Source organism: Salvelinus fontinalis, chromosome 12, assembly GCF_029448725.1.
Source record: "Salvelinus fontinalis isolate EN_2023a chromosome 12, ASM2944872v1, whole genome shotgun sequence".
Taxonomy (NCBI): domain Eukaryota; kingdom Metazoa; phylum Chordata; class Actinopteri; order Salmoniformes; family Salmonidae; genus Salvelinus; species Salvelinus fontinalis.
Genome location: NC_074676.1, coordinates 27,611,333 through 27,636,899, shown reverse-complemented (window position 1 = coordinate 27,636,899; position 25,567 = coordinate 27,611,333). Strand labels below are relative to the sequence as shown.

At 42.5% G+C, this 25,567-nt stretch overlaps 2 protein-coding genes across 2 annotated transcripts in view; one reads left to right on the top strand and one right to left on the bottom strand.

The window, feature by feature from the left end:
* Positions 1–20,207, top strand: part of LOC129867073 (insulin-like growth factor 1 receptor) — a 181,681-nt gene extending 161,474 nt beyond the window's left edge. The window contains exons 20-21 of the mRNA XM_055940230.1: positions 3,797–3,931; positions 12,156–20,207. Coding sequence (XP_055796205.1) covers positions 3,797–3,931; positions 12,156–12,690 — 670 coding nt within the window. The 3' untranslated portion in view covers positions 12,691–20,207. The remainder of the gene's footprint in view (positions 1–3,796; positions 3,932–12,155) is intronic.
* A 4,095-nt stretch (positions 20,208–24,302) lies between these two features.
* Positions 24,303–25,302, bottom strand: pgpep1l (pyroglutamyl-peptidase I like). The gene is given in 5 exon segments (XM_055939306.1): positions 24,303–24,534; positions 24,613–24,744; positions 24,746–24,836; positions 25,006–25,123; positions 25,225–25,302. Coding segments are annotated over 5 exon segments (651 nt in total).
* Between the last annotated feature and the right edge of the window lie 265 nt (positions 25,303–25,567).

Below are 25,567 nucleotides of genomic sequence, written 5' to 3'. Positions count from 1 at the left end.
CTCACAGTTGAAGTGTACCTATGATAAAAATGACAGACCTCTACATGCTTTGTAAGTAGGAAAACCTGCAAAATCGGCAGTGTATCAAATACTTGTTCTCACCACTGTATGTAAATACGGTGTTTCTGTTTTTTATTTTTAATACATTTGCAAAAATGTCTAAAAACCTGTTTTCGCTTTGTCATTGTGGGGTATTGTGTGTAGATTGATGAGGAAAAAATGTAATGTAATCAATTTTAGAATAAGGGTGTAACGTAACAAAATGTGGAATAAGGAAGGGAATACTTTCCGATTGCACTGTATTTCCTCATTCACATGTTACAGGTGTTTACTTAGTTTTTTTCTCTTATTTCCCCTTTCATCACACTTTTCACCTGTATATTGCATTGTTTTACATTGCACTATTTTCCTCTTGTGATAGTAAATGCATATCAAAAAGGCTTGCAAATGTATTTGTCTGGTTATTTGTACTTGCGGCAGAAAATATTACGGTTTTGAATCAGTCACTCAGTAAACTTGCACTGCTTTGTACATGAGCTATGTAGATGAGGTTAATGTATTGGACACATCCATGTACCAAAGCAGGATGGTCTCCATTGAAAGGCCACTACACATGACCATGTACAAACTTGTGTTATGTAGATGAGGTTCATGTCTGGAAGGCCTAGACTTTTTATCTCCAGCTGGATGGCCTTTCTCACCCATTTACCATAGCAGGAATGTTCTCATTGAAAGGCCACTTCACATAACACAAGGTTAGGTAAAACGAAAACACGGACGACGTGATAGTACTCTTTATTGTGATTTGTAAAGTGTGAATAAGAAAAACACCTAAATCCAAACAGCAAAACCAAATTGTGTAGCTCACAACATGAAACAAACAGTCGTCAACCAGAAGAAGAGAATGTATGTGTGCTTATGTTTTCCACACCACAACAACATTTACTGTAGGGTTCCATGTGTAATAGCAACATCTTGGAAAGACACTTGACCTGCTGGTGTGAGGAAGTAGTCCTTGAGGTTGTTGAACATGTCTATAGCCACTCTGGTTGCCCTGTCTGCTGACATGTTTCTTGGGTCCAGGAAGCTGGTGTCCCCTTTGCTGTGTGCTGCCACTCGCCAAAAACCAAATGTTCACAGACAGCCTTTCTGCAGCACTTATGGGCAAGCTGTGAGTTCTCTCGTGCGAGATGTGAGGGGCAAGCCGCTGAAGCAAGTCGTAAAATCTGTCAACCGACATCCGAAAGTATTGAAAATGTCTTTCCATGTCAATGTTGGACAAGAGACGTGCATTCTCCATCGTTCCCTCTTGTAGTGTTCAGTGGACACATTTTCTCAGCCTTTGTGTTCTTCACCTCCTTAGTCGTAGTAACAGTTCAAGCTCTAGCAATTTCAATGAAAAAAGAGTGTCATGTATACTCCCTCTCCTCACCTGTCACCATCGTCAAGCGCACCTGCGCCCCATGACACTCACCTGGACTCCATCACCTCCTTGATTATCTTCCCTACATCTGTCACTCCCCTTGGTTCTTTCCTCAGGTGTTATTGACTCTGTATCATGTCGGTGTGTTGTTTGTGTTTCGTGTTTATTGTTGTGTATATTTATTAAAACACTTATTCCCTGTACTTGCTTCCCGATTCTCAGTGCACTAGTTACAAAGAGACATGTTTGCTTCTGTAGCTAAACAATTGTGTCATAAAGCATAGAACACCAGACTAGCCTGACATGTAGCTAGCATTTGTAAACAGGCATATAACAAACGTCGTCGCTAGCTAGTCAAAAAGAGTTCCTCGGCCCCTCTTGCTTGGTAAGCTTCTCTGGCTCCCCAAGCCCCTAGTGGATTTACACTACACAAGGTGGACTTGTTGCTCCCCAAAAAACACCTCCACCCTCGTGCATGTACGCACGTCGATCAACATAGTGTAGCTTTGAGCCGCCTTTAGATCCCACAACAGCGGGGGAAATATGGCTTAAGAGAGCTAACAAATAATCATTGGCAACGATGAACTCGTAGTTATTTTGTGTCAAGCTTAGGTTTAAGTTTTGTTTTGTTTTGCAGTTCCTTAGTGGTCTCTAGGTAGTATACAGGCTCATTGTATGGATAAAATATGGATAATTAAAAATTACACAAACATATACATTTGTCCTTGTTTGATTAATATATGTAGCATGAATTTATGAATAAATGTTTCTTCTGTTCTTTGCACAATCGTCTTCCCACTGTTAGAGAACAGTCTTGCTCAACATTACACAATGCAGCACCATCCTTGTAAAGCACTGCCAGAGACTATTTACATGCCCTGCTGGGCCCTGTGTATGGATGTTTTTGCCTATATTACCCTGCATGGTCCTACTACAGTATGCTGCTGATGATGGAAGATGCCATTTCCATCGCTTTTCACTAGGCCTGGACAAGAGGAACACCTACAGTATGTGAAAATGCTGTTCATTGACTAGAGTTCAGCATTCAACACTATTGTTCCCTCCAAGGTCGACACCAAGCTCAGAGCCCTGGGTCTGGAAACCACTGTCTGCAACTGAATCCTGGACTTCCTGACGGTGGTCTGCACAGGCTGTGTGGATTGGAAACAACACCTCCTCCACACTGACTCTTAACACAGGGGAACCCCAGGGGTGTGTCCTCAGCCCTCTGCTGTAGTCCCTGTTCACCCACGACGGCATGGCTTTGCATGACTCCAACTCCTTCATCAAGTTTGCTGATAACATCAGAGTTGTAGGCCTGATAACCAACAACGACGAGTCAGCCTATAGGGAGGAGCTAAGTGAACTGCCATTGTGCTGCCAGGACAACAACTTCTACCTCAACATCAGCAAAACAAAAGATGTTGATTGTTGACTTCAGGAAGCAGAGGGAACATACCATGATCCACATCAATTGGACTGCAGTCGAGAGAGTCAGCAGTTTTAAGTTTCTCGGCGTCCACATCACCGAGGACTTGAGATGGACCAACAACACCACCACTCTTGTCAAGAGGGTGCAACAGATAACTAAAGTTTAAATAAAACAATTAAAATAAAAACAGCGTGTCTACTTCCTAAGGGCGGCTAAAGAAATTCAGCATGCTAGCCCGGGTCCTCTCCAAATACTACCGCTGCACAATCGAGAGCGTCTTGACCGGTTGCATCACGGCCTGGTATGGGAATTGCTCGGTCTATGAGCGCAAGGCCCTCCAGCAGGTGGTGAAGATGGCCTTGTACATCACTGGGACCATACTTCCATCCATCCAGGACATCTACTTGAAGCTGTGCCCGAGGAAGGCCCGCAGCATCATCAAGGACCCCACACACCCCAGCCACACTTGAACTGGACTGACCACCTGCACTGACTCTCCGCACCTTAGCTTAGCTCACATGCACTTACTCATGCAAACTCCCACACAGACACACATGCATGTACGCACACACGCACGTCACATCACATCACATCTGCTGCTACCAGACTCTTATTATTATTGCTAAATACTGCACAATTTAAACACTTGCCCCCCAATCTCCCCACCCCCAAAACGGGTAAATATTGGACAATAAATTGTGCTTTGCTGTATTATACTTATACAAATATTTATATATTCTACTGAGCCATTTACTTTATGTTCATATTCTTATCTTGTATTATTTGTTATTGTTGTTGCATTGTCGAGAAGGAGCCTGCAAGTAAGCATTTCACTGGACAGTGTATACCATTTCTATCCTATATATACAACTAATAAAACTTGAAATAAAAAATGTGTGTTGTTTCTAACATACCTGTCTCCTCTCTGTCTCCCCCTACAGGTCATTTGGGGTGGTGCTGTGGGAGATTTCTACCTTGTCTGAGCAGCCGTATCAGGGCATGTCCAACGAGCAGGTGCTGCGTTTCGTCATGGAGGGAGGACTCCTGGACAAGCCTGACAACTGTCCTGACATGCTGTGAGTCCCCTGCTCTTTCTTTCAATGTCACTCTTGCTCTGAGACTGAGTCAGACGCAGGAGAATCAATTTCTCAATGACAGTCTTAGCCACACCTTTCAATATGTGGTGTTTTTCCTATTGTCTGTTCCACTGTTAGGATTATTCCTTAGGTGCATTTTCTGAAGATATTGTCCTCTAGTACCAGCTCACTGTCATTGTTAAATAAAGGTGGGAAAAAATATATACAAAAAAAATGACAGAACCCTCACTAATCGGGAATGAGCGGCATCTTTCACACACGGGCCGTGGCATCCCTTCCATGGACCTTGGCTTACTGCTGAGGAGGGAGCTCCCGTAACACCAGCTGAGCATGTGGGCCATGATGTCACTGTGCTCCATTTAACCTGTGATGTGGGCCATGATGTCACCAGTCAGGCCTTCGCTTGGCTCCCCACTGGCATATGCCTCTCATGATATAGTACACACATTTGTCCCCTCAACTCTAAATAGTAGCTGCAAGGGAAATATTGGCAGATTTAGCAAGGGAACCTTTATTCAATTGAACCTTTATTTGACCAGGTAGGTCAGTTGAGAACAAGTTCTCATTTAGAACTGCGACCTGGCCAAGATAAAGCAAAGCAGTGCGACAAAAACAACAACACAGAGTTACACATAAACAAACGTCAGTCAATAACACAATAGAAAAATCTATAAACAGTGTGTGAAAATGTAGAAAAGTAGACAGGTAAGGCAATAAATAGGCCATAGAGGCGAAATAATTACAATTTAGCATTAACACTGGAGTGATGGATGTGCAGATGATGATGTACAAGTAGAGATACTGGGGGGCAAAAGAGCAAGAGGATAAGTAACAATATAGGGCTGAGGTAGTTGGGTGTGCTATTTACAGCTGTGTACAGGTGCAATGATCAGTAAGCTGCTCTGACAGCTGATGCTTAAAGTTAGAGAGGGAGATATATGACTCCAGCTTCAGTGATTTTTGCAATTTGTTCCAGTCATCGGCAGCAGAGAACTGGAAGGAAAGGCGGCCAAAGGGAGGCTTGGCTTTGGGGATGACCAGTGAAATATACCTGCTGAAGCGCGTGCTACGGGTGGGTGTTGCTGTGGTGACCAGTGAAATATACCTGCTGGAGCGCGTGCTACGGATGGGTGTTGCTATGGTGACCAGTGAAATATACCTGCCGGAGCGCGTGCTACGGGTGGGTGTTGCTATGGTGACCAGTGAAATATACCTGCTGGAGCGCGTGCTACGGGTGGGTGTTGCTATGGTGACCAGTGAGCTGAGATAAGGCGGAGCTTTACCTAGCAAAGACTTATAGATGACCTGGAGCCAGTGTGTTTGGCGACGAATATGTAGTGAGGGCCAGCCAACGAGAGCATACAGGTCGCAATGGTGGGTAGTATATGGGGCTTTGGTGACAAAATGGATGGCACTGTGATAGACTACATCCAGTTTGCTGAGTGGAGTGTTGGAGGCTATTTTGTAAAGGATCAGAAGGATAGTCAGTTTTACAAGGGTATATTTGGCAGCATGACTGAAGGAGGCTTTGTTGCGAAATAGGAAACCCACTCTAGATTTAATCTTAGATTGGAGATACTTAATGTGAGTCTGGAAGGAGAGTTTACAGTCTAACCAGACACCTAGGTATTTGTAGTTGTCCACATATTCTAAGTCAGAACCGTCCAGAGTAGTGATGCTAGTCGGGCGGGAGGTTGCAGGCAGCAATCGGTTGAAGAGCATGCACTTAGTTTTACTAGCATTTAAAAGCAGTAGGAGGTCATGGTAGGAGTGTTGTATGGCATTGAAGCTCGTTTGGAGGTTTGTTAGCACAGTGTCCAAAGAAGGGCCAGATGTATACAGAATGGTGTCGTCTGCGTAGAGGTGGATCAGAGAATCACCAGCAGCAAGAGCGACATCATTGATATATACAGAGAAAAGAGTCGGCCCGAGAATTGAACCCTGTGGCACCCACATAGAGACTGCCAGAGGTCCGGACAACAGGCCCTCCGATTTGACACACTAAACTCTATCTGAGAAGTAGTTGGTGAACCAGGCGAGGCAGTCATTTGAGAAGCCAAGGCTATTGAGTCTGCCGATAAGAATGCGGTGATTGACAGAGTCGAAAGCCTTGGCCATGTCGATGAAGACGGCTGCACAGTACTGTCTTTTATTGATGGCGGTTATGATATCGTTTAGGACCTTGAGCGTGGCTGAGGTGCACCCATGACCAGCTCGGAAACCAGATTGCATAGTGGAGAAGGTACGGTGGGTTTCTAAATGGTCGGTGATCTGTTTGTTATCTTGGCTTTCGAAGATTTTAGAAAGGCAGGGCAGGATGGATATAGGTCTATAACAGTTTGGGTCTAGAGTGGGGATGACCGCGGCAGCTTTCCAATCTTTAGGGATCTCAGACGATACGAAAGAGAGGTTGAATAGGCTAGTAATAGGGGTTGCAACAATTTCTGTGGATAGTTTTAGAAAGAGAGGGTCCAGATTGTCTAGCCCAGCTGATTTGTATGGATCCAGATGTTGCAGCTCTTTCAGAACATCAGCTGTCTGGATTTGGGTGAAGGAGAAGTGTGTGTGTGTGTATGGATCCAGATGTTGCAGCTCTTTCAGAACATCAGCTGTCTGGATTTGGGTGAAGGAGAAGTGTGTGTGTGTGTGTGGGGGGGGGGCTTGGGAAAGTTGCTGCAGGGGGTGCTGAGATGTTGGGCGGGGTAGGGGTAGCCAGGTGGAAAGCATGGCCAGCCATGGAAAAATGCTTATTTATCTGTGGTGACAGGGTTTCCTATCCTCAGTGCAGTGGGCAGCTGGGAGGAGGTGCTCTTATTCTCCATGGACTTTACATTGTCCCAAAACTTTTTGGAATTAGTGCTACAGGATGCAAATTTCTGTTTGAAAAGTTGCATATTGCGGGGGCTATTTAATGCTAATGCAGAACGCCACAGGATGTTTTGTGCTGGTCAAGGGCAGTCAAGTATGGGGTAAACCAAGGGCTATATCTGTTCTTAGAGAGAGAGAGAGAGAGAGAGAGAGAGAGAGAGAGAGAGAGAGAGAGAGAGAGAGAGAGAGAGAGAGAGAGAGAGAGAGAGAGAGAGAGAGAGAGAGAGAGAGAGAGAGAGAGAGAGAGAGAGAGAGAGAGAGAGAGAGAGAGAGAGAGAGAGAGAGAGAGAGAGAGAGAGAGAGACTCTTGGTCTGGTCTTGTCCTGTCTTGTCTGGGAAAGTGGAATGGAACAGCCTCCCTAGCTGTCAGGTGGCTGTGTACATGCATTTCTCCTCTCTGCCTCTGATCTCAATGCGAAGGCATTCCCCCTTTCCCTCACCTTACAGAGAGGGGAGAGAGGGGCGGGTGTTATGCAGACACAAACCTTGGGTTTCTATGGCAGCCTCACAGTGGTGTCCTGATTGCAAGAGAGTGTGAATTGTGTTACGCAGGGGAGGGGGAGAGTGTGGGGTCGGGGAGGGTTTGTACTGGAAAGGTTGCCACTGCTGGTAGCCTCTCCTGTAGTGAGTTAGAGGAGGGTTACAGTACGGAGACCTGCAGAGCCAGGAGCCAGCAAGGGCTGCAGAACAATGCTGTAGTCAGTCTGAAGAAAGAGGGGGATTGAGAGAGAAGAAGACAACGAGAGAGAAGAGAAGAAGAGAGAGAAGAAGACAACGATAACATAATTTTAAAAAAGTATGAGTCATATTTGAAATGTTTTCCCATTTTTACCATATACAGTTGAAGTCGGAAGTTTACATACACTTAGGTTGGAGTCATTAAAACTCGTTTTTCAACCACTCCACAAATTTCTTGTTAACAAACTATAGTTTTTCTACTTTGTGCATGACATAAGTAATTTTTCCAACAAGTGTTTACAAACATATTATTTAACTTAAAATTCACTGTATCACAATTCCAGTGGGTCAGACGTTTACATACACAAAGTTGACTGTGCCTTTAAACAGCTTGGAAAATTCCTGAAAATGATTTCAGGGCTTTAGAAGCTTCTGATAGGCTAATTGACATCATTTGAGACAATTGGAGGTGTACCTGTTGATGTATTTCAAGGCCTACCTTCAAACTCAGTGCCCCTTTGCTTGAAATCATGGGAAAATCACAAGAAATCAGCCAAGACCTCAGAACAAAAATTGTAGACCTCCACAAGTCTGGTTCATCCTTGGGAGCAATTTCCAAACGACTGAAGGTACCACGTTCATCTGTACAAACAATAGTATGCAACTATAAACACCATGGGACCACGCAGCCGTCATACCGCTCAGGAAGGAGACGCGTTCTGTCTCCTAGAGATTAACGTACTTTGTTGCGAGAAGTGCAAATCAATCCCAGAACATCAGCAAAGGACCTTGTGAAGATGCTGGAGGAAACAGGTACAAAAGTATCTATATCCACAGTTAAACAAGTCCTATATCGACATAACCTGAAAGGCCGCTCAGCAAGGAAGAAGCCACTGCTCCAAAACCGCCATAAAAATGCCAGACTACGGTTTGCAACTGAACATGGGGACAAAGATCATACTTTTTGGAGAAATGTCCTCTGGTCTGATGAAACAAAAATAGAACTGTTTGGCCATAATGACCATCGTTATGTTTGGAGGAAAAAGGGGGAGGATTGCAAGCCAAAGAACCCCATCCCAACCGTGAAGCACGGGGTGGCAGCATCATGTTGGGGGGGTGCTATGCTGCAAGAGGGACTGGTGCACTTCACAAAATAGATTGCATCATGAAGGAGGAACATTCTGTGGATATATTACATCAGTCAGGAAGTTAAAGCTTGGTCACAAATTGGTCTCCCAAATGGACAATGACCCCAAGCATACTTCCTAAGTTGTGTGAAAATGCCTTAAGGACAACAAAGTCAAGGTATTGGAGTGGCCATCACAAAGCCCTGACCTCAATCCTACAGAAAATGTGTGGGCAGAACTGAAAAAGCGTGTGCGAGCAAGGAGGCCTACACACCTGACTCAGTTACTCCGGCTCTGTCAGGAGGAATGGGCCAAAATTCACCCAACTTAATGTGGGAAGCTTGTGGAAGGTTACCCGAAACGTTTGACCCAGTTAAACAATTTAAAGTTAATTCTACCAAGTACTGAGTTTATGTAAACTTCTGACCCACTGGGAATGTGATGAAAGAAATAAAAGCTGAAATAAATAATTCTCTCTACTATTATTCTGGCATTTCACATTCTTAAAATGAAGTGGTGATCCTAACTGACCTAAAACAGGGATTTTTTTACTATGATTAAATGTCAGGAAGTGTGAAAACTGAGTTTTAATGTATTTGGCTAAGGTGTATGTAAACTTCCGACTTCAACTGTATGGGTATCAAATCAGTCAAAAAAAAAAAAACTTACAGTGAAATTCTTCCTTACAAGCCCTTAACCAACAATGGAAAAGAAAGATAAGAGTTAAGAAATATATTTACTAGATAAACTAAAGTTAATCAAGTAAATGAGCAACAATAAAATATCAGTAACGAGGCTATATACAGGGGGTACCGGCACTGTGTCAATGTGCGGGGGCACAGGTTAGTCGAGGTAATTGAGGTAATATGTACATGTAGGTAGGGGTAAAGTGACTATGCATAGATAATAAACAGCGTGTAACAGCAGTGTAAAATCTGAATTATTATGGGGATGAGTGAAACTTTAAATACACATACGCTATACTACACTGAACAAAACTGTTGGTGCCATGTTTCATGAGCTGAATCAAAGATCCCCGAAATTTTCCATACACACAAACAGCTTATTTCTCTCCAATTTTGTGCACTAATTTGTTTGCAATCCATGTTGGTGATCATTTCTCCTTAGCAAAGATAATTATTCCACCTGACAGGTGTGGCATATCATATAGAAGTTGATTCAAAGGCATGATCATTACACAGGTGCACCTTGTTCTGGGGACAGTAAAAGGCCACTCTAAAATGGGTTTTGTCATACAACACAATGCAAATATGTCTCAAGTTTTGAGGGAGCGTGTAATTGGCATGCTGACTGCAGGAATGTCCACCAGAGATGTTGCCAGAGAATTGAATGCTAATTTCTCTACCATAAGCTGCCTCCAACATTGTTTTAAAGAATTTTGCAGTACTTCCAACCGGCCTCACAACCGCAGACCACATGTAACCATGCCAGCTCAGGACCTCCACATCTGGCTTCTTTACCTTAGACCAGTCACCCGGAGAGCTGATGAAATTGTGGATTTGCACAACCAAAGAATTGTCAGAAACCTTCTCAGGGAAGCTCATCTGCGTGCTTGTCATCCTTACTAGGGTTTTGACCTGACTGCAGTTCAATGTCGTAACTGACTTAAGTGGGCAAATCCTCACCTTCGATGGCCACTGGCACGCTGGAGAAGTGTGCTCTTCACGGATGAATACCGCTTTCCACTCTACCAAGCAGATGGCAGACAGTGTGTATGGTGTTGTGTTAGCGAGCGGTTTGCTGATATCAACTTTGTGAACAGAGTGGCCCATGGTGGCGGTGGGGTTATTGTATGGGCAGACATAAGCTACGGACAACGAACACAGTTGCATTTTATCTATGGCAATTTGAATGCCATTCATCCACTGCCATCGCCTCATGTTTCAGCATGATAATGCACTGTACACAAATCCTGGAACCTGAAAATGTCCCAGTTCTTCCATGGCCTGGACATGTCACCCATTGAGCATGTTTGGGATTCTCTGGATCAATGTGTACGACAGTATGTTCCGCTTCCCACCAAAATCCAGCAACTTCGCATAGCCATTGAAAAGGACTGGAACAACATTCCACAGGCCACAATCAACAGCCTGATCAACTTTATGCGAAGGAGATGTATCACACTGCATGGGACAAATGGTGGTCACACCAGATACTGACTGGTTTTCTGATCCACCCACCTAGCTTTTCATTAAGGTATATTTGACCAACATGTGAAATACATGTGAAGTCACAGTCATGTGAAATACATAGATTTGGTCCTAATGAATTTATTTTAAATGACTGATTTCTATATATGAACTGTAACTCAGTATAATCTTTGAAATTGTTGCATGTTGGGTTCATATTTTAGTTCAGTATAGATAGAATTATGGCAATATCTAAGATACTGTTCTATGGTGAAATATGACTAGACATTTGGTCCAATGTTAGAAAGCTCCATGAAAAGAACTGATTTTCTGAGATTGTGAAACATGTTAATGGTCAGGCCTGCAGCTGCAGATTCCTGTTTATTAATGGTCTGTCATAGCATAGGTTGCTCTCTTTTGTAGCTCTCTCTATCTCTACTCTGATAGAGGCTTGCATTGGTTTGGGTATTTATAATGTTGTGAACGATGCAACATTTACATATCGTGATGTGAGTGAAATGATGTGAAAAGGAAATTGTGCTGGAATGTGTTTGTGTGTGATGAGGAGCTGGGTGCTGACATGCAGACATGATTTATTCTAGCGTATTTTCTCATTTCACATCAGCGAAAGTTATACACAGCGACAGATTGTCCAGATTGCCCAGCTCCAAGCATTACAGCCATTTTCATGGGAGGTCTTGGAGCCGGGGTTTAGTTTAGCCATCTGAAAGACAACTTTAAGAGACTCACTCACTGAGAGGCTAAAGAACAAACCATGACCAAACCTTCCTCCCGCTGGCTGAAACTTACTTTGAAGTTAAGTGTCTGCTTCAGAGAGAACTACCCAGAAAGCTTTGGTGCGGAGAGGCTGAGATACCCAGCTGTACAGGCTGTTGTGGGATCGGACATAGAGAGGTGGCTGCTGGGAGAGAGGGAGATGACTAAGTGGTTTATGTCAGTAGGCTGTAGAAGGTATTCTTAGCTTGTTTGTGTATAATGTAATATGTGGTGTGTGGTCGAGCACCACACCAAACTGTAATGATTCTCTTTTTATGGTGTTGTTTTGATGTTTTCTGTGTTCTGTCGCTAGCCTAGCACAGTATGCTCATGTATGATTTACTGTCTAGTTGTACACATGCTGTAGTATGGTATATGATGGTAGATTCTTACTGATGTTCTATGCATAGTTGGCAGTAGCTGTTTGTATAGAAACCTCTGGAAGTTGTTTGTTTCAGTGAGTATCAGAAACATTTTCATTGGCTCTATCTTGGTGCACTCTGCCACCTTATGGTGAGAAGATGCAATGATAGATGTATTGGATCATATTTTAGTTCCTTCATATTATGTATAATAAATGAGATAATGTGTTTGTGCCCTTAGGTTTGAGCTGATGCGGATGTGCTGGCAGTACAACCCCAAGATGCGTCCCTCCTTCCTGGAGATCATCAACAGCCTCAAGGAGGAGCTGGAGCCTCCGTTCAGTGAGATGAGCTTCTTCTTCAGCGAGGAGAACAAGCCCCCGGACACTGAGGAGCTGGACATGGAGGTGGAGAACATGAAGAACGTGCCACTGGACCCTGCACCCAGCAGACCCCCCACTGCTGTTCCTCTGCCCTCCCAGGGACCCATGGGGGCCACAGGGGGCTCAGCGCCCCCTCCTCCCCAGCAGTTATCCCCAATGCAATGCCCTTCTAATACCCTGAAGGGACCTGGCTCTCCCTCCACCTCAGTCCCAGCTGCCTCTGTCTCGGCCTCCCCAGGCCTGGCCTTGGACAAGCACTCAGGACAGATATCAGCCAACGGGCCAGTGGTGGTGCTGCGGCCCAACTTTGAGGATACACAAAACTACGCTCACATGAACGGGGGGCGCAAGAATGAGCGGGCGCTGCCACTGCCCCAGTCTTCAGCCTGCTGATCCCCTCCTCCCCCCTCAGCCAGATCACCCCACTCCTCCTCTTCTCACACAGGGTAACATAAACTTCTCCCCTGCTTTAGTTATGATGGGGTGATGGATGAGTGAATAAGTGACACATTATACTACTCTACTGCAGTAGGAGTCTTTCATTTTTAAATAATATTATCAAGATTTATTATTGAATACCAAGACTGAGAAACAGCACAGAAACCTGCTAAAGCGTTTGGAGTATGGTGGCTCAGAACGAACAACAACACTGGGAAGCTCTAGGGTTTACTTCTTGTTTAGTATTTGTTACTTTAAAAACATCATTAAAGAAGGACATCATCAATATTCCCTGACTGACAGGTATTATAAGTGAGAGACAATAACTTTAAAAAAGAATTTGAAGCATATCTGCTAGAAAATCCAACAGACGAGCCCATTTAGATCATTTCTGAGAGAATAATGTGTATCTCTGAGTGTGTTTATACTGCCTTCGGAAAGTATTCAGACCCCTTGACTTTTTCCACATTTTGTTACATTACAGCCTTATTCTAAGATATTTTTTACCCTATAATGACAAAGCAAAAATAGATTTTGCAAGTATTCCTGGTCTTTGTTATGAGACTCGAAATTGAGCTCCGGTGCATACTGTTTCCATTGATCATCCTTGAGATGTTTCTACAACTTGATTGGAGTCCACGAGTGGTAAATTAAATTGATTGGACATGATTTGGAAAGGCACACACCTGTCTATATAAGGTCCCACAGTTGACAGTGCACGTCAGAGCAAAAACCAAGCCATAAGGTCGAAGGAATTGACCGTAGAGCTCCGAGACAAGATCTGGGGAAGGGTACCAAAAAAAATCTGCAGCATTGAAGGTCCCCAAGAACACAGTGGCCTCCATCATTCTTAAATGGAAGAAGTTTGGCATCACCAAACCCGGCCAAACTAAGCAATCGGAGGAGAAGGGTCTTGGTCATGGAGGTGACCAAGAACCGGGTGGTCACTCTGACAGAGCTCCAAAGTTCCTCTGTGGAGATAGGAGACAACCATCTCTGCAGCACTCCATCAGACATTTATGGTTGAGTGGCCAGACGGAAGCCACTCCTTAGTAAAAGGCACATGACAGCTTGCCTGGAGTTTGCCAAAAGGCACCTAAAGGACTCTCAAACCATGAGAATCAAGATTCTCTGGTCTGATGAACCAAGATTGAACTCTTTGGCCTGAATGCCAAGGGTCATGTCTGTTGGAAACCTGGTACCATCGCTGCGGTGAAGGATGTTTTTCAGCGGCAGGGAGACTAGTCAGGGTCAAGGCAAAGATGAACGGAGCAAAGCACAGAGAGATCCTTGATGAAAACCTGCCCGGGAAAAGTCTAAGCACGCAGCCAAGACAACTCGGGAGTGGCTTTGGAACAAGTCTCTGAATGTCTTTGAGTGGCCCAGCTAGAGCCCGACTTGAACCCGATCGAACATCTCTGGAGAGACCTGAAAATACCTGTGCAGCGACGCTCCCCATCCAACCTGACAGATCTTGAGAGGATCTGCAGAGAAGAATGGGAGAAACTCCTCAAATACATTTGTACCAAGCTTTTAGCATCATACCCAAGAATAATTGAGGCTGTAATCGCTGCCAAAGGTGCTTCAACAAAGTACTGAGTAAAGGATCTGAATACTTATGTAAATGTAATTAAATGTTTTCATTTTTAATAGATTTGCTAAAATGTCTAAAAAATAGTTTTTGCTTTGTCATTAGGGGTTATTGTGTGTAGATTGATGAGGATTTTTAAAAATCCATTTTAGAATCAGGCTGTAACATAACAAAATGTGGAAAAAGCCAAGGGGTCCAAACACATTCCAAATGCACTGTATTTCTATACCAACACATAATTCTCTCGACAGCAAGATATAGCTCCTCTTACAAACCTATTTTCATCTGTATACTTCTCCCACATTTCAGACATTGATGTGTTCTGGACTAGGATAATTGGTTTTCCTGTAAATATTCCTGGAATGATTTCAGGAGTGGGTAGGGATGATAGAGGGAGGGCAATTGTGAATTGGACACATTTTTTGCCAAATCAAAGTTAGTAGTTTTCTCCTTCTTGCTCTTCATTTGTCCTTTTGATTTGACATGGAGAGAAACATAATCAAGCATCCTAAAAAACCCAAATTGCTGTTTATTTTGTTTTCTACTTCACAATTACAATCAAATTGTAAAAGGAATTTGCCTGTTTTCTCTTGTTTTTTCCCCGAGTTACATCAGAGCCCTTATTGGATTCCTCTTCTATTGTATGTGTCATCTGAGAGATGAAAACACCAACATCACCAACAGAGACATTGAGCAAAAAGGACTTGGCGCCAAAAATGCAACACATACAGAAACATACCTGAAGTGGAAGGTATTGGATCAGTTCTAATACAAGGAGAACTAAAGGACTCAACAGAACTTCACCTTGTGACTATACATACGTCTGCTAAAAGCATGCGAGGCATTGTACGCAGCAGATCTTTTATAGACTCGTCATTAGTCTCTCTGTACAATTCAAACATTTATATAAAGGTCTTACAGTTGTATGTTAGACCTTAGGATCATTTTCACACACATCATTGGTTTGTCACTTTTATAACTTTTGTACTGTTCAGATGTTCACCTGTACAGAATGAAGCTGCTATTTTATTATTTTTCTTTTTTAGATGTTATATATATATATATATATAAAGAAATTCTTCAGGTTTAATAGTTTATGATCTCCACTACAGTCCATTTCTTATGCGTCATACTTCTCCAAGCAAAGAAAATGATAATTTAGATATAAAATGACTTTTCTCTCTTCTTTACCCCAGAAGGTTGTCTGTATCACCACATATTCTCCATTGCCTTTAACTTTTTTATGAACATGTTTTCCTTTGCATTCTTTTTTTGTAGATTTCTATATTATTATTGTTATTATTATTATTAGTTTGAATGGACACCTTAGCTCCATGTGTGAGCGTGTACGTTTGTCACCCTTCTTGTACCAGTTGTCTAGCACTGCGCCCAGTTATTCCCCCCTAGGTGCAACTCAATCTCAGGTCGAAGTAAAGGTTTTGCTTTCTCCATACATTCTCATTACTGTCCTCTGCTTGTTTCACCTCTGTCGAGTCCAATAGTGCCCTCTCCCCTCCCCTCCAGCCCCACACTGAAATGTACAGTATACCTGCCTCCCCCAGTGCCTCCTTTTGAAGTCAGGATTAGTTACACAGGACCTTCTTTTTTTCTACTGCATCTGGTGTTTTAACCCATCCATTTTCCTGCCTCTCAATTAATAGGGCTAATTGGGTTGTCTTGTTTGCCTTAATTATCCCAACCACTCACCATCCCCTCAAAGAACACTCATCCATAATCATGGTTCTCTTTTTGTGTCTTAGATTTCAAACGCAGCATTACTGCTTATTCTCCTTTATCATTCGATTCATTTCTGCTGTCATACTCATTCTCTTATGATGAAAGTGAAAACAGTTTCTGTTGTTATTCTCCTTAAACATGGCATCTGTAAACCAAATAAGGATGGGTTAAAGTCCAGGGAAGTGGTCACATTTCAATGTCATGAATGGAATAGGTGTTAGTGGGGGTGTCGGTATGAAAAATGTTTTTGAAGCACTTATCCTTTTGAAAAAGTGTTGCTTGGTGATTATTTTTTCCTTCTTTGAAGGTTCTCTGTAGGATTGTTATTTATTTTTTTATTTTCCTTTTGTGATATCAGTTTAAATCACTGTATAAAGGCCCCATGATTCAGTATAAAGTTGGATTTTTTTATATGTATTTTCTTTGGTGTCATGACTGGGGATGTTTTTCTTTTTTTCCCTTCAAGTATATATCTACCTCACTCTTTTAAAATATATGTATGTGTATGAAAACAAAAGTACATCTCACCTTTTCTCATTAGTCTGTATAAGGTAACCTCACAGTCCTCTGGATCCGGGTAGACCTCATTATCAATACACACCACACACACACCTAGGTTGGAGTGGAGATGGGATGTAGCTAGGGTGGTTCTAATTCTATTTAGTCCCATATGCTTAACGATTTCTGTATCAACTCAATTTTCTGCTGGTCCAAAGATTTTAAATAGAAAATAAAGTATGTTGGTAGTTAACTGAAAGTATGAGGATTTTTAATGTATGTGGTACAGATTATGTTACAGGTTTTATTTAATAAAAGACATTGTCTGGCCTGTATTTCTCAGGAAATGGCTTAAGTCCGACTCATGGTTTGAGCGCTAACATGCTAACCTGGTTACCTAATAATGCTAACTTAGAATAACATCAAATGACTATTGTGATAGGAAGGGTTTACAGTAGGCTACACAAAGTCACAGTACAGTATGTATTGGTAGAGAGAAGGACACAGCCACCTCAGACATCCAGGGCCATAGCCAAGACATTTTAATAAAGTTGAATCTCATTTACTGCATTTCTATACAATTTAAAAACTGTAAATTTCTATTTGGAGAACAGCAAAAACAACCATTGTCATATTGGTTGCTGTAGCTTCATTCACCTCAGTCGATCTACAAATACATAGCCTACTAGTTATACAATTAGATTAAAAACTATAATTGAAAATGCACAGAGTTGTTTAGCAGAAAAAGTATTTTATTAACAAAGGTGAACAAATATGTTTGCTATACAGAACTTTTTTTGTTGTTGCAGTTTTATAGTTAATTTCCTGCAATTCTACACATGACTTATGCCATGTTAATATGATATCGGAGTGAGAGTAACTAACAAAATCAATGGAGACCCCTTGGAGGTCTGGGCCCCTGGGTACGTGCACTGCGTTCCCGGTCAGTAATTTGGCCATGATTACTACAAGTCTAGATAGCTAATGAGACTAATTTACCAATCTACAATGTTTTCTGACATGGGCTGATTGAGTGACTGTCAGTGACATATAAACAAGAGAGAAACTGCTGATGCACAGCCAAGTTTCAAAATTGCACCTTATGTATTCTATTATTCTAACTCTCAACAGTAAGTTGAGAGTTCCTTTTTTGAATTCAACATAATTACGGAGGTCTGGACCTCGGTGTCCTCATATGTAGCTACACCCTGCAGAAATCCCATCTCCCCTCCTCCGGAAACAAGGATTTCACAACAAGAAATCCTCAGATCATACAGCTGCCAAGAAGGGTGAAGATGAACGATAACTTCTTTATTTTCAATTGTATCTATGTATTTAGGTAAATTTCAAACAAATCAGTATGTTGGAGTCAAGCAATTTTTTTAAAACAAAAAATGGGAAACATTGCATTTATCATCTTTAATCACTCAAGACATTTTGCAAGACAGAAATCCTTTGCTATTGTAATATACTGTATATTGGAAAACAAGGTAGATCAGAGGATGTTTGGCTTTAGCCTGAATTCTGGATAACTAAACCACTACTGACATCGAAACAACTCCTGTAGAATGTTTGCCAACACTGGCTTTTGGTTTCAGCTTACACATTTCTTCTTGTAAAAATGGTTATTGCTAATATCCTATGTAAAGTACTGATTTCCCCTAAAGTAAAACTGACGGCAGTTATTTCTGTGAAACCCTCTTGGTGAAGACAACATAAACCATACTCACATACTCCTACACTCAATAGCCCCACAAGTTCTCAAAGTCAGTGCTACAAATGCGAAAATATGCTTTGTCCCTTATGTTGCTGGGAGCAGTTGAGTGTGGAAATAACTGGCCTTAGAGAGATATTAGGTCGATATGGAGTAATTGTGGTACATGAAGGCAAACACAGGTTAAGACACCACATACTCTGTCCTGGGAGGGATGTCTCAAAGCAGACCAACTGTAGAAAGAACATCTCCAGCCGTCTGCTGCTGCTCCACCTCCTCATGCATCTGACAGACATGACACTGTTGGTTCCTCTGTACTCCTTCATCATCTAATCTCTCCATCCTATCCACCTGCTCCTAATGACTCACTTTTCTAAATAGCACCTACAAAGCTCCCACATTCAAATATTGTAGTATTTTTTTTGTCCCCTGTTAAGATTTTTTAACCCGTTCCAATTGGCTTGGAATAGACTTAAACTCTGAATAGACTCAGATGTTGAGGTAGTTGATGTTAATGTCCCTTCATTGTAATCTTCATTATTCTCCTCATTGTGATTAGTCTTTAGACTGCACCCCCTGCTTTCTCTATTCTACTGCTGCTGATAATGGCGCTGCTTCAATAAAGGGTGTCTCAATCTGTGGGTGTAAATCCTCTAAGACTGGGCCAATATCAATGGAAGTGTTTGGATTTAGACCTCACATTCTCATCAAAAGGTCTTTGTCATTAAGGTTCATAGAAAGGTGGAGCTCTGATTTTGTAGAGAAAAAGACAAGTGGAGTTGTGGGCATATAAACATGATTCTGATTTATGGAGCGGAATGGAGAAAGGTTTTTGGTTCACAGCTCAACAAAACCTGGAAGGCTTACGTGTTCAATATTTTGAAGTTATACTTTTTTTAGGCTGTAAAACCGTGGGGGGTGGGGGGGGTTGCAGCAAAAGAGACTTGTTTGGATGAATGGCACATTGGCAGAAACAAATGGCTATATATATATATATATATACCCTTCCAGATTTTTAAGAAATAATTCAGATCACAGTTTTTAACAAGGGCCCTGTGCTTCTGTTGTTGAGTACAGTATAATGGATGGGAGTGTTTCACATTTAGATGTATTGTTTCTAGTGTTGGTGTCTGTAATGATAAAAGATAGAGACATGTGATATTTATTTCTTCTTTTTTTCAGTTATCAAAATGGGTTAAAGGGTTGGCCTGTTGCGAAGTGATTATTTGTTTTCTTGGAATGCTGGCTGTGTTCCTTAGTTACCAGAAGGTTACATACCTATTATAACCACAACTCAAGTAGATACATGGACATAAATAATACAGGCATGTCCAGTAGATTACGGGTAGTCATGGCAGAGAGTAAATAGCATGACTAGAGTTTTAAGAAGAGTTGTTTACAGTAGAGAAATGGTTTCTTTTTGCATTGCCAATTTGCAAACATGGAGATAAGATTGACTGAGAAGGTTGCATTTCAATTATTATTAATATAATTGTAATTGTATTTTCTTCAGAATGTTCTATATGCAAACCTCAGGTTTATAGAAGATGCATCCATGCAATCAAATCGCAATAATGAGCTTGAGGTTTATCAGTATAATTTTTCAGGCACTGTTGTTCTGCTTTGCATTCCGACAACTTCAAAAAGGGGCCTTGATCTACTGAGAAGATTTTACTTCGTTTTTATTTACCTATACTTTCACAAAATCTGAATCTCTATGTCATTTCAATGATTGGCAAATAGATTTGGTTAAACAGCTTGGCTAGACTCTGTCTTTTTGCAAGTTCTGTATCTGAGGCCTCCTGGTTTTTCACACGTATACGGTAGTTGAGATGGTGTCTTTTTGACAAGCCATTCTCTTAATGTGTATCTATGAGAATTTCTTGTATTTTTTTCTTAAAATTTGAATAAAAAAGTGAATGAGAAAGATGACTTGCTGTCATGACTGATTGCTTATGAGTTATACTTTATTGTTGTACGTTATACGTTATTCTAAAGGTTCCAAGATGGCATAGCAGTTCAAACGTCATTTTGTCCTTGTATTGTCGTGTCCTGTATATATATATATTTACACCTTTCTTCGCATATCTTTATATACACTGCTCAAAAAAATAAAGGGAACACTTAAAGAACACAATGTAACTCCAAGTCAATCACACTTCTGTGAAATCAAACTGTCCACTTAGGAAGCAACACTGATTGACAATAAATTTCACATGCTGTTGTGCAAATGGAATAGACAAAAGGTGGAAATTATAAGCAATTAGTAAGACACCCCCAAAAAGGAATGGTTCTGCAGGTGGTGACCACAGACCACTTCTCAGTTCCTATGCTTCCTGGCTGATGTTTTGGTTTTTGGCTTTTGAATGCTGGCGGTGCTTTCACTCTAGTGGTAGCATGAGACGGAGTCTACAACCCACACAAGTGGCTCAGGTAGTGCAGCTCATCCAGGATGGCACATCAATGCAAGCTGTGGCAAAAAGGTTTGCTGTGTCTGTCAGCGTAGTGTCCAGAGCATGGAGGCGCTACCAGGAGACAGGCCAGTACATCAGGAGACGTGGAGGAGGCCGTAGGAGGGCAACAACCCAGCAGCAGGACTGCTACCTCCGCCTTTGTGCATGTGTTTTAGCCGTGTCTCAATCCTGGCTTAGGAAGACCACCAAAAATGCATCTATCTTCAGAGCTCGTGCTGCTAGGCGACCTACATTGGAACATGCTTAACACCCCAGCCATCCTACAATCTAAGCTTGATGCCCTCAATCTCACACAAATTATCAATGAACCTACCAGGTACCACCCCAATTCCGTAAACACGGGTACCCTCATAGATATCATCCTAACCAACTTGCCCTCCAAATACACCTCTGCTGTTTTCAACCAAGATCTCAGCGATCACTGCCTCATTGCATGCATCCATCATGGGTCAGCGGTCAAACGACCTCAACTCATCACTGTCAAACACTTTAGCGAGCAGGCCTTTCTAATCGATTTGGCCGAGGTATCCTGGAAGGATATTGATCTCATCCCGTCAGTATAGGATGCCTGGATATTTTTTTTAAATGCCTTCCTCACCATCTTGAATAAGCATGCCCCATTCAAGAAATTTAGAACCAGGAACAGATATAGCCCTTGATTCTCTCCTGACCTGACTGCCCTTAACCAACAGAAAAACATCCTCTGGCGTTCTGCATTAGCATCGAACAGCCCCCGTGATATGCAACTTTTCAGGGAAGCTAGAAACCAATATACACAGGCAGTTAGAAAAGCCAAGGCTAGCTTTTTCAAGCAGAAATTTGCTTCCTGCAACACAAACTCAAAAAAGTTCTGGGACACTGTAAAGTCCATGGAGAATAAGAACACCTCCTCCCAGCTTCCAACTGCACTGAAGATAGGAAACACTGTCACCACCGACAAATCCACTATAATTGAGAATTTCAATAAGCATTTTTCTACGGCTGGTCATGCTTTCCACCTGGCTACCCCTACCCCGGTCAACAGCACTGCCCTCCCCTCTGCTACTCGCCCAAGCCTTCCCCATTTCTCTCGCTCCCAAATACAGTCAGCTGATGTTCTGAAAGAGCTGCAAAATCTGGACCCTTACAAATCAGCCGGGCTAGATGATCTGGACCCTTTCTTTCTAAAACTATCTGCTGAAATTGATGCCACCCCTATTACTAGCCTTTTCAACCTCTCTTTCGTGTCGTCTGAGATCCCCAAAGATTGGAAAGCAGCTGCGGTTATCCCCCTCTTCAAAGGGGGGGGGGGGCACTCTTGACCCAAACAGCTACAGACCTATATCTATCCTACCCTGCCTTTCTAAGGTGTTCGAAAGCCAAGTTAACAAACAGATTACCGACCATTTCGAATCCCACCATACCTTCTCCGCTATGCAATCTGGTTTCAGAGCTGGTCATGGGTGCACCTCAGCCACGCTCAAGGTCATAAACGATATCTTAACCGCCATCGATAAGAAAACAATACTGTGCAGCCGTATTCATTGACCTGGCCAAGGCTTTTAACTCTGTCAATCACCACATCCTCATCGGCAGACTCGACAGCCTTGGTTTCTCTAATGATTGCCTCGCCTGGTTCACCAACTACTTCTCTGATCGAGTTCAGTGTGTCAAATCGGAGGGTCTGTTGTCCGGGCCTCTGGCAGTCTCTATGGGGGTGCCACAGGGTTCAATTCTTGGACCGACTCTCTTCTCTGTATACATCAATGATGTCGCTCTTGCTGCTGGTGAGTCTCTGATCCACCTCTACGACTATTCTGTATACTTCTGGCCCTTCTTTTGACACTGTGTTAACAACCCTCCAGGCGAGCTTCAATGCCATACAACTCTCCTTCCGTGGCCTCCAATTGCTCTTAAATACAAGTAAAACTAAATGCATGCTCTTAAACCGATCGCTGCCTGCTCCTGCCCGCCTGTCCAACATTACTACTCTAGACGGCTTTGACTTAGAATATGTGGACAACTACAAATACCTAGGTGTCTGGTTAGACTGTAAACTCTCCTTCCAGACTCACATCAAACATCTCCAATCCAAAGTTAAATCTAGAATTGGCTTCCTATTCCGCAACAAAGCATCCTTCACTCATGCTGCCAAACATACCCTTGTAAAACGGACCATCCTACCAATCCTCGACTTCGGTGATGTCATTTACAAAATAGCCTCCAATACCCTAATCAATAAATTGGATGCAGTCTACCACAGTGCCATCCGTTTTGTCACCAAAGCCCCATACACTACCCACCACTGCGACCTGTACACTCTCGTTGGCTGGCCCTCGCTTCATACTCGTCGCCAAACCCACTGGCTCCAGGTCATCTACAAGACCCTGCTAGGTAAAGTCCCCCCTTATCTCAGCTCGCTGGTCACCATAGCAGCACCTACCTGTAGCACGCGCTCCAGCAGGTATATTTCTCTGGTCACCCCCAAAACCAATTATTCCTTTGGCCGCCTCTCCTTCCAGTTTTCTGCTGCCAATGACTGGAACGAACTACAAAAATCTCTGAAACTGGAAACACTTATCTCCCTCACTAGCTTTAAGCACCAGCTGTCAGAGCAGCTCATAGATTACTGCACCTGTACATAGCCCATCTATAATTTAGCCCAAACAACTACCTCTTTACCTACTGTATTCATTTATTTATTTTTGCTCCTCTGCACCCCATTATTTCTATCTCTACTTTGCACTTTCTTCCACTGCAAACCAACCATTCCAGTGTTTTTTTACTTGCTATATTGTATTTACTTCGCCACCATGGCCTTTTTTTATATTTTTATTTATTTATATATATATTTTGTTTGCCTTCACCTCCCTTATCTCACCTCACTTACTCACATTGTATATAGACTTATTTTTCACTGTATTATTGACTGTATGTTTGTTTTACTCCATGTGTAACCATGTGTTGTTGTATGTGTCGAACTGCTTTGCTTTATCTTGGCCAGGTTGCAATTGTAAATGAGAACGTGTTCTCAATTTGCCTACCTGGTTAAATAAAGGTGAAATAAATAAATAAATCAAAAATTGTCACGACTTCCACCGAAGTCGGCCCCTCCTTGTTCGGGTGGTGTTCGGCGGTCGACGTCACCGGCTTTCTAGTCACCACCGATCCATGTTTCATTTTCGTTTTGTTTTGTCTGTATTACACACACCTGGTTTCAATTCCCATATGTTCCTTATTTAACCCTCTGGCATACCTTTCTGTTCTGTCCGTGATTGTTGGGGTCTTAGTGGTTCGTGTAGGTGTTATTCTCTCTGTATTTTCCTTATTGGAATATTGCTTGCCTTTTTATGAGTAAACTCAGTTGTTTTGCTCAAACCTGTGTCCTGTGCCTGACTCCGCTACATCTCTGCACCCAATCGCTGACAGTTATCCACATCACAACATACCTGACTATATTCCATACTTGTATATTTAGCAGAATGACTTACTGTTTACAACACATTGATACAGTATGAATAGTAACAATACGAGTGGGATGATCTAACCGGTCATGGATCATCTCCTGTGTGCACTATGCCTGAGGTAGCCATGGTTGGGCTTCGGGAGTCTTGGAGACAGTTGTCATGTGGTCTTTGGCTGTTTGTAGGGCCTCCAGCTGGTTGAGCATGGCCTGAATGACAGTCTGCAGCAGTGGTACCAGTCTTTCAGGAGTGGCCAGGCTGCCTGAGGCTGGCACATGGATGAAGGCTGCCCTCCCATGGCCATGGTGCAGAGAGCAGAAATACACAAAATCACACAGGTACCTGGATAAGAGGGAATGCCTTACAAATCGTTGTCTTTACTATTAATGTACAGTATATCTGGGATATATGGAACCCTACCTTCCTGCGTCCCTTGAGTAGATGACATCCAGACCCATTTGTTTGAGGTCCTTGGAGAGGGACCTCATGTCTATGATTGAGTCTAGTCTATCTAGTCCTCCCTCAATGCAGCAATGATTAACAGGACAAAAGGCACACATCTCTATCTCTGTAACCATGGTTCTTGCCTGTCTGCTCCAGAGAGATGCCTCTAGAGCCCGGGGCTATTCCAAGGTGTATGGCAAACAGGGAATCACAGAGAAAAGTCAGTAAGTCAACCTTTACATGTGAGTACTGTACAGTAATGGGGCTGAAAAGCAGTATAGACACAGGTAAAGAAGCAAAACATATTTTAGTTATTTGACTGTTAATATAACTCATATAACTCACCCCCCATCATGGTTTGCATATTTACCTTTGGGTTAACCGTTTCCCACATGCCAACTATCACCTGCTGTGATTTGATGTAGCTCACAGGTACCTCTTTAATATAGATATTCATGTTCTCTCCCAGTCCAACCTTCTCCAAACCCTATTGCAAATGCAGGACATGGTATATGTAGTTTGCACAATAATTAAATGTATTGAATTAAATGTACACATTCAATTGAAATATCCAACATGTTACATTACCTGAGCTGCCTGCCAACTAGGATTTACCAAGTACTCTCTGAAAGGAACTGTACAAAGGGGAACACCAGCGCTTTCCATTCCAGTAGCCAAACAATAGCCTACATAGCAGAAGCTTACATTTGCTTAGCTGTCAATTAAACATACAACAGCCTAATACAACTTCGAAATACAACTTTAAAAGTAACACAGCCCAGTTAATACCACGGAGACTTCATCTGCGTCCATTACGCGCGACTGATACTCTCCATTTTAAGCAGGCAGATGAGTCAGACATATTCTGTACGTGCAGAAATTAGAATCCCTACCAATGAATACAATTTTATCTGTGAAGTGTAATCAAGAA